Source organism: Alosa sapidissima, chromosome 16 (genome assembly GCF_018492685.1).
Source record: "Alosa sapidissima isolate fAloSap1 chromosome 16, fAloSap1.pri, whole genome shotgun sequence".
Classification (NCBI taxonomy): domain Eukaryota; kingdom Metazoa; phylum Chordata; class Actinopteri; order Clupeiformes; family Clupeidae; genus Alosa; species Alosa sapidissima.
Window position 1 is genome coordinate 23,126,979 of NC_055972.1, and position 10,000 is coordinate 23,136,978.

The window sequence follows — 10,000 nt, forward strand, 5'->3', positions numbered from 1 at the left end:
GCACCTTTTTAGCAGCAATCCGGGTTTTGAGGCAGGAACGATTCTTTGCCATCACTCTGGCCTTGTGCTCACTTTTTTGACGGATTGAGGTCTGGACTCTGGCTGAGCCACTCTAAAATGTTGATATTGTTCTCTGTTAACCTTTTCTTGCCTTGTTTGGATGTTTTGAATCATTGTGTGGTTTACAGTAATGGTCCAAGAGCGCCTATTGAGGCAGGTCCCTTGGCAGGCTGCCTGATCTTTTCCTCCAAAAATCTTAATAATGTAGGTCCTTGTTTTAGTGTTACCATTTACTTTGAAAAGGTCAAACATATTGGTCAAGAGAAAATCAACATTAAATCTATATTTGCCAGGGGTATGAATAATTTTATTCTTAACTGAATATCAGTCTACAAATATGCCACTTGTTTGGCATTTGCAATTCAATTGACTACATAGTGAAAATGCACACTTCATAAACATTTCCAACATTGTGTGCTTGCTGTATAGAGGCACAGGAGGACCCATTAGGAAACAGTATGGGGGCTGTCTATGAGAGAAAGCATCATCCAAACTGAAGCCGTTAATGAGCTCACAGAGTCCTGATTCGGAATGTAGCAGCACACTAACCGCACGGGGCCCGCCGCTACACAGAGAGACAGAAGGAGAGCTTAGAGAGACGCACACAATTACGACTCACAGCGGGGACTAGCCCAAGATCAGTGCATCAGCAGAGACGCCACAAAGTCTTATACACTCCAATTCCAAAGACTAATTCCTCTGATTGATTCTGATGGGGTATTTTGGGGAGCTGATAAGAGTCTGATGCTAACGACAGATACGACTTAAGGACTCGGGTGAGATGTTTAGTGAAAAGCGCAGTTGCTCATTCAGCCGTTTTGTCATATACAGCTGTTTTGAGAGTGACAGAGAGAGAAGGAAGGAAAGAGAGATAGAGAGGGAGATGGAGAAAGAGGAAGAGAGAGAAAGAAAAGAGAGATAGAGAGGGAGATGGAAAAAGAGAGACAGAGGAAAATGGAGAGACAGAGAGCGAAAGAGAGAAGTAGAACCGATGAAGCATTTCATTGAAGAGGCAGGTTCATCTCTTCTTTTCACAGAGACTCTAATAGTCTCAGTGTTTGTAAAGTAGAATTTATTGCTACCTCAAGGTGTCCTGTGCAATGTAGCTTGAATGTTGTAATGTAAATCTTTTTTTAGGATAAAGGCATCTACTACTGTAGATATATAAATGTGAATGTGAATGTAGATGACTTTGCCTCCTCTAAGAACATCTAGCATTGGCTTCCACAGTATATCAGTACAAATCCAACGGCATTTCACCAGTTCAACGCTGTCAATCCAGCGATGGGTCTACTGTGACACATGACTGAAATGAATTTCCCAGCGCACAATGAGATTCTCTGTCACAGTACAGAAATAAAACACCACACCAAGTCTATTTCTTGCTTTGTTGTGTATTTTAATATGACAGAACACCATAAAATGTTTTGAGCTCTCTATTTTTTTATAAATTATCTACACATTTATAAAATGTCAGTACATATAAGGTACCTTACACACTGAAGCCAGACACTGGTCACCACGACTACCACACTGATATGGCACAGCAGAGGAGGAGACACTGGAGTTTTGAACACTTTACACCTGTACTGTGAGAAGCCACCGCACAGCAAGGTGTCCACTACCACTAGCAGTCCTTTATAAAAAATCTCAAGTACTAGAGGAAGTCAGTGTGTGTGTGTTTGTGTGATGTGTAAATATGTTTTTGTCTATCTGTGTGTGTGTGTAAATTTGTGTGTGTTTGTCTATGTGAGTGTATGTGTATATGCGTGCTTGTGTGTGTGTGTAAGTGAGAGTGTGTTTGTGTGGTGTGTAAATATGTTTTTGTCTATGTGAGTGTGTGTGTATGCGTGTGCTTGTGTGTGTGTGTCTAAGTGGGAGAGTGTGTTTGTGTGGTGTGTAATTATATCTTCTCTATCTGAGTGTGTGTGTGTGTGTTTAGGTGTGTAAATATGTGTTTGTCTATGTGTCTGTGTGTGTGTGTGTGTGTAAGTGAGAGAGAGTGTGTGTGTGTTTGTGAAGGCATGGTTTGGAGAGATAAGCAAGTAGTGGCAGCATTCTACATAATAATACCTACTACCAGTGCAAGAGGCAGTTTCCGCAATGCCATGTCTGCCACATCAAACTTTCATCTGCTGTTACCTCACACACAAACACACACACAGCGTGCACACCCACACACAGCCAAGTACGCACACACACACACACAGCGTGCACAAACACGGCCATGCGCACACACACACAAAACGAGATCAAGGGTGGCAGAAATGCCCTTTGCAGCGCTTAACTAAAGTATCTACAAAACCCAAAAGACTGCTTTCTCTACTTACACACACACACACACAGTACTGACTGTAAAACCCTCTACACCACATATACTCAACCCCCCACTGTTTAATCTGAGCTGGCACAGCGTGCCTTCTTTTGGGCGAACAAAAGATTGAGATAGAGAGAGTGAGAGAGGGAGGGAGAGAGAGAGAGGGCAGGGGGGAGGAGAGAAAGATGGAGAGAAGAAGAGGAATCAGATGAGTTGAAATGCAGTGAAAAAAAACTTCCCTCGTCTCTGCTCGTAATTCCCACCAATGGGGAGGCAGAGATAAGGGTAGTATAGGGGCAGGAACAGGGAAACTGAAGACTGCGGTGCACTCTCTCCTCTCTCTCTGTGTGTGTGTGTGCATGCTTTATGCATTTAGGTGTGTGTGTGCATGCAAATGTGTGTGTCTGTGTGTGTGTGTGTATGTGGATACACAATATATTACTCTTATTTTAATTCCATAAGAAACAAAGAACACACTTTAAACATTGCATGTATATTCATACAGTGGGTGGGGAACCAGTGGCATACACACACAAACACACACACTTAAAAAAGAGGCACTTCATTGTTGAGAATACACACACACACACACACACTGAAAAGCATATAAATATGCCGTAACAGCAGTAAGTACCTAACACACTATGTTTTATACCTGAAAATTCCTGCAAAACACAACAGATCTGCTTTCAATCTTTCTAAAGATTTCAGCATCTGCAGGAGCAAAACCTCATCTAACTGAACCCTATCGATGTATACTGGGTCTTTCACACCATCATAGCAACATTCTTATCCTCTTTTGTGTTTAGGATAACTCAAAGTTACATTGCAATCATAGAGACTCTGATATGTCAAGCCAGAAGCTGCTATTGGATACAGTTGCTCTGTAGGCCCTATGATTCCTTTATGAGTTGCACAGCTATTTTCCATACTGAGTAGCTTTGCTCTGGGGGTATTAGGGAACTTTGTTGCAGATGCATGAGCCTTCAGGAAAGCTCGACCCTGCTGTACATCACAGGCCACCAGCTGTCTGAGATGCTTCCGCACTCTCAAGCCCTGTGTGTTTGTGTGTGTGTGATTGAGAGAGAGAGAGAGAGAGAGAGAGAGGGAGTGACACTGTGTGTGTGTGTGTGTGTGTGTGTGTGTGTGTAATTGAGGGAGAGAGAGAGAGAGGGAGTGACACTGTGTGTGTGTGTGTGTGTGTGTGTGTGTGTGTGTGTGTGTGTGTGTGTGCGTGTGTATGTGTGTGGCAGTGAAGGCCTGTGATTAGCTGAACAGCCCTGTAGAAACTCTTGTGCTACGACAGAAAACCAAAGATGAGGAAGAACAGAATACTCCACTAACATTTCACAACAAACGGAAGACTGAGAAGTCAAGTCAAAGGTGCAATATATCACACAAAGATCCTCAATTTCTTTTTATATATGTACAGTACCTAAGCCTTTAAGTTATGTGCTTATGATTGACTACAACCGCAGTAAAAGCTACATCTTGTTAAATATAAAGTATCTACAGGACGTTTAGAAAAAGCAGAGGAGGAAGATGAGGATTAACTCTTGCAAGTCTCTGTGGAGTGTCTGGCGACCTGCCAGTGAGTCTGGAACAGCTGTCCACAGAAGGCCAAGGCTTAGAAGAATATTGCTGTGGGCGAACCCAACGAGTCCCCAAATGAACCTCTGCCCTTCGTCCACCATTTGATTCTACCATTTGATTCTCGAGTTTCAGCCCTTACGTTCCACCTCTCTTTCTCTTTCTCTTTCTGTTTCTCTCTCTGATTCTCTCCTGCATTTTCTCTAGCTTCCCTGACTCTTCGCTTCGCTCTCAGAGAGGGATGGTTTCGATGTACTCCTCCCTGTCCACCACCACTAGCCCTCGTCCATCTCCTCTCCCCTCCTTTCGTGTCCTCGACTCGCCACCTCCCCCTCCTCCTCCTCCTGCTCTCCCTCCATCCTTTCCTCGCCTCCCCTCTTCCTCCTCCTCCTCATCCTCATCATCCTCATCTTCCTCATCTTCCTCCCTCTCTGCTATCGGGGGCGAACGATGACCCCTGTTGCCTCCTCCCCGGCCTCCTCCTCCACCGCCGCTGACTGGCCCTTCCTGAGGGGGTGACCGGACCCTGGTCGTCACAGGCCCACCTCCAGGGGCTGCCCCCACCACAGTGGCCCCTGCTGCTGTCGCTGAGGCCCCGGGCGGGCGCCTCCTCCTGGGGGGCCCCCAGACGAAGTTCTCGGTGGGCTGGTAGTGGCGCTGGGCGAAGCGCAGGAGTGCCCGCCGCTGGGCGCGGTCGCGCAGCGTGTAGACGAAGTACTCGAGGGCACTGTGGCGCATGTTGGGCAGCGTGCCCTCCACCAGCGACTCCTTCAGGAGGAGGCGCACCAGCGGCGGCTTGAAGGCCTCGAAGCCCAGCTCGCCCAGGCTCTTCAGGATACGCGTGATACGCAGGTAGTTATGCTGAGACCTGAGAAAAAACAAAATAGAACACATGAATGAATGAATGAATGAATGAATGAATGAATGATTGGATGGATGGATGGCTGGATGAATGGATTAATGAATGAATGGATGAATGGATGAATGAATGGATTGATAGATGGATGGATGGATGAATGAATTGATGGATGGATGAATGGATGGATGAATGAATGGATGGATGGGTGAATGAATGAATGAATGGATGAATGAATGGATGGATGGATGGATAAATGAATGAATGAATGGATGAAAGAATGAATGAATGGCCAAATGCAAGGGTGACTGAATGGAAATGCATGATATCCACAATGAATGAATGAATCACAAGAAAGGGAAGTAGGTATCCATTAAAATAAAGAACAGAAGAGGTGGTCATATTTCCTAGCTGTAAGTCATTGTTGTGGGTATTGGCTGTGTAAAGGCAGTATTAGGTCATAACAGAGATAGGAGACGAGATGACAGGAGAGGAGAGAAGAGGTGGAGAGGATGGATGGATGAAGAGGGAAGGAGAAGAGAGAAGAGGCGGATGGATGGAAGGATGGATGGATGGAGAGAAAGGAGGCCAGTGAGGACTGTGGCCGTCAGCAGGGCCAGCCTCTCAGTCAGGCAGCAGATGAGCAATGACTGAGCTGGAAGAGCCTGTGTCCTCCATGGCACTGTCCTGAGGCACTGACACATATATACACCAAACCTCTCTCTCTCACACACACACACACACACACACACACACACACACACACACACACAGTCACTCTCCCTTGCCTTAGCTGACTATGGCCCATTGCACAGGAGACAACTGTGAGTATCTCTGAGTGTTCTTTTCATGCTATTTCATTCATTCATTCAGTGAATTTCATCTTCCACAGTCCTCCTCACTCTCTCTATCCTACTCCTTTATCTCTCTCTCTTTCTCTCCCCCCCTTTCTTTATCTCTCTTTCTGTCCAGGCTATGCTGTGCTATGGTTGACCCACTTCCTGTGAGCTCTGTGATTGGCCAATCACATGACGGTGGAGTTGGGGTCACCACTCTGACTTTGGGACATCAGGGAGGGGGGAAGTAAGGCTCCTCTTAGATACTACATCTCTCTCTCACACACACACACACACACACACACACACACACACACACACACACCTGACTCCTTTCACAAATGCACACCTACACACAAAGACACAAACACACACACAAAGACACAAACACACACACAAAGACACACACACACACACACACACACACACACACACACACACACACACACACACACACAAACTCACTCGTTCAGGTGCTGGAAGCGGTCCTGCCAGTTCGCGGCCCGATCCACATTCCCATTTTTATCCAGGAGCTTGATCCCGAAAAAGTCCAACATGATGGTGTAAGCCAACAGGAAACGTCGCTTGGCCTCCCGTGTGCTTTGGAATTCCTGCCACCAACAACACCAGGGAATAACAACGTATTATAGCATGACTAACAACCATCCCAAATCATGCATTTAAAACCTAAACATACAGTATGATGGTCATTGAAGCCTGGGCGCAACCCCTAATGTGTGGTAAATCCATCTAGCCTTGTGTGTGTTGTGGGTGTGTGTGTGTGTGTGTGTGTGTGTGTGTGTGTATGTGTGTGTGTGTGTGTGTGTGTGTGTGTGTGTGTGTGTGTGTGTGTGTGTGTGTGTGTGCTCAGGGAACAAGGGGAAACGTCTGCTGAGGGCTGCTGCTTCCCTGAGCCATTAGTGGAGCCTACCTTGATCTCGTCCTGAGTGAGTTCTTGAGCGAAGAAGTTAAGCCCCTGTTCTCTCAGCGGAAACAGCCTGGGAACAAGAGATGAGAGAGAGAGTGTTACAAAAAAGTACAGAAACACAGAGTTAAAGAGGGAGGGTGGAGGAGAATAGTTAGAGAAAGACAAAAGGGAACAGAAAAAAGTTGGAAGGAGAAGATTTAAGTACGGTAGTGTGAGACAGAGAGGGTTAGAGAGAGAGAAAAAGAGAGAGAGAGAGAGAGAGAGAGAGAGAGAGAGAGAGAGAGAGAGAGAGGCAGATAGAGACATGTAAATATTTCACTGCTGACAATTTGACACCTTCGTCTGGAGAAAATGGTTGTCAAACAGTCGACGTGTCGAAGGGAGGAATAGTAAAGTATCGCTCAAGGCAAAGAACTTCACAGTTCAACAGTGAACTGTGATAGCAGATGAAAATCCAGGCATCGGTGAATATATCACTTCTCTTCAATACAGTTGTCACATACACTTCACTGTGACTTTCTTTATCACTGCTCTGGAACAATTCTCCAGAGCTCAGACAGAATACCAAGCTGGGCATCAGAGTAGGTAAGAAAGCTGCTCAGTGCCTTGTTTTATGGCATACCAACACACAAACTTCTCTGTCAAGCACATACACACACCTTCTTTCTGGCATTTGTGCACACATACAGACACACACCTCTCTGTCGTGATCACACGCATGAATGCGCACATACACATACTGACACAGGCATGCGCATACTGTACACACATTCACAAACTCACTCACACTCTGTCTCTCTCTCTCTCTCTCTCTCACACACACACACAAGTGCACACGCGCACACACACAGGTTAGCCATGGGTGGCTGCGTGACTTCTGTTGGCCCTGTGCTCTGGTTCCAGACGGTGAGTTCAGAGATGGAGGAGCTCTAACCTCTAATAAATCCAGCCAGAGCCCACAGTCATGACTTTGACTAGGACACCAGCAGGATGGAGGGAGGACAGGGGAGGGAAGAAGACAGGAGAGGAGAGGAGGAGAGGAGAGGATAGGAAAGGAGAGAGGAGAGGAGAGGAGGATAGGAGAGGAGAGGATAGGATAGGATAGGAGAGGAGAGGAGGAGAGGATAGGAGAGGAGAGAGGAGAGGAGAGGAGGGAAGAGGAGTGGAAAGGAGAGGAGAGGAGGAGAGGAGAGGAGAGGAGAGAGGATAGGAGAGGAGAGGAGAGAGGAGAGGAGAGGAGAGAGGAGAGGAGAGGAGAGGAGAGGAGAGGAGAGGAGAGGAGAGGAGGGAAGAGGAGAGGAGAGGAGAGAAGGATGGGGGAGGGGAGGAGAGGAGAGGAGAGAAGGAAGAGGAGGGGAGGATGCAGAGCATCTGTTGGCAGCTTTGCTTTTTTGCATGAAGTTAACTCTGTGGCCCCTCGTTTCGCTTCTCTCTCTCTCTCCTTCAGGCACTCTACTCCCTCTTGCTCTGTTTTAGTATTTGTCTCTCCTACACCACATTCTCCTACACCACCTCCTTTGTTTCTTATATTAAACTAACCCACCACATCAAATCCTACACACACACACACTATCTCCTCGCACAAACGTCTGTATTATAAAAAAAAAAAAAAATCATGTACACACACACACACACACACACACACACACACACACACACACACACACACACACACACACTTGGGATTCATTACTTTTAGTACTGATAAGCATGTTGCTATACAGATACAGGTAGTAGACCTTAGATCTTTTCAATGCAAGGTACTGTTCATCACAGGCAAAAGCAAATCTGCATTGCTTCTTAAAGGCTTAAAACACTAATGACATCAAACATGCAAGTTTAACTCGTTCACATCACCCAATTCCTCTCAACCAGCGTCCTGACTTCCATTCTTAACTCCTCTCCTCAACCCGCGTCCTGACTTCCATACTTAACTCCTCTCCTTAACCCGTGTCCTTATTTCCACACTTAACTTCTCTCTCTGGATGGCTTTGCCTCCAGTCCATCTGTTTTGCCCTCTCTCGTTTATTCATGGCTGCCCTCAACCCTCTCTCTCCCGGCCTCCCTTCTGTCCCTCTGGCCTTGTGGTGCTGGATGTCTGCCCGATCCACTGGGCATTCCTCCCTAACCGCCCGCCCGCCTGCCCGCCTGCCCACTCGCGCTGCCCGATCGGATCAGATGGGATCGGATCAACTCAGCGGCGAGTAGGAGAGGACAGCCGAGGAGAGGAGTGGAGAGGAGCGGAGAGACATGCCAGCAATCTGTCTGTGCTCGCGCTCTCCTGTTTTAAAACTCGCTAATTGCCATTATGCAAATGCCGCTCAGCGCTCTCCACAGGGGGATGGACGGGAGAGTGTGTGTGTGTGTGTGCGTGTGTGTGTGTGTGTGTGTGTGTGTGTGTGTGTGTGTGTGTGTGTGTGTGTGTGTGTGTGTGTGTGTGTGTGTGTGTGAGAGAGAGAGAGAGGGAGGGAGGGAAGGGTGAGAGACTGGGAGAGGTGTGAGGTAGGGGTGGGGTGGGGTGGGGTGGGGTGGGGGTGTGCGTGGTGCAGATAGCAGGGAGGGTTTGAACAAACCAGGAGGAGGAGGAAAGAGAAGAGGGATAGAGAACTAGAGAGGGAAACGAAAAAAGAGGGAAAGAGGGAGAGAGCGGGAGAAGGAGAGGGAGAATGAAAGGGAAGAGAGAGAGAAGCGAAGAGAGAGAGGAGAGAGAGAGAGAGAGAGGAGAGAGAGAGGAGAGAGAGGAGAGAGAGGAGAGAGAGGGAGGAGAGAGAGAGGAGAGAGAGAGGAGAGAGAAAGAGAAAGAGAGAGAGGAGAGAGAGAGGAGAGAGAAAGAGAAAGAGAGAGAGGAGAGAGAGGAGAGAGAGAGAGAGAGAGAGATTGAGAGCTAATAAGTTAGCGGCGGTGTGGTGGGGTGCAGGGCAGGCTGGCGTTGCGATTGGCAGCATATGTGGCAGCTTGTGTGTTTTCAGCACTTGTTCTGTCCTCTCCACACCTCCTCGCCTCTTTGCCCTCCGGGGGCCTAAACACTCACTTCCTGCCTCCCCACATCAAGACACAGCACCAGGCTGCCGCCGCTACCTCCTCTGCCTCTACCACATCACCATTACCACACCTCCACTTACAACAGGATACATACAGCCATTTCCTTTATATTAGCCGCACTGTGCATAAACCGCAGGACAGTGTTTAATGCAAGTTAAAAAAACAAAACCATATTAATACAATTTAAACTTCCCCCGTATATTAACCATATAGCTGAAGATATTTAGCAAAATCAATGTATAAACCTTGGCTAATAGTTGGGAAATTACAGTAAAGTCACTAGGTTTGTATGCCACTATGTTAGCATCAAGCTACTTCAAACTGATGAAACAACAGAATAGAATAGAATAGAATAGAATAGAATAGAACAG

General features: G+C 47.0%; 1 protein-coding gene across 1 annotated transcript in view; it reads right to left on the bottom strand.

Moving 5' to 3' along the window:
* Positions 1-1,971: 1,971 nt before the first annotated feature.
* ogfrl1 (opioid growth factor receptor-like 1) overlaps positions 1,972-10,000 on the bottom strand; it is a 13,631-nt gene continuing 5,602 nt past the window's right edge. The window contains exons 5-7 of the mRNA XM_042064888.1: positions 6,591-6,657; positions 6,125-6,270; positions 1,972-4,835 (exon numbers count right to left, since the gene is read on the bottom strand). Of these exons, the coding sequence (XP_041920822.1) occupies positions 4,199-4,835; positions 6,125-6,270; positions 6,591-6,657 (850 nt within the window). The 3' untranslated portion in view covers positions 1,972-4,198. The remainder of the gene's footprint in view (positions 4,836-6,124; positions 6,271-6,590; positions 6,658-10,000) is intronic.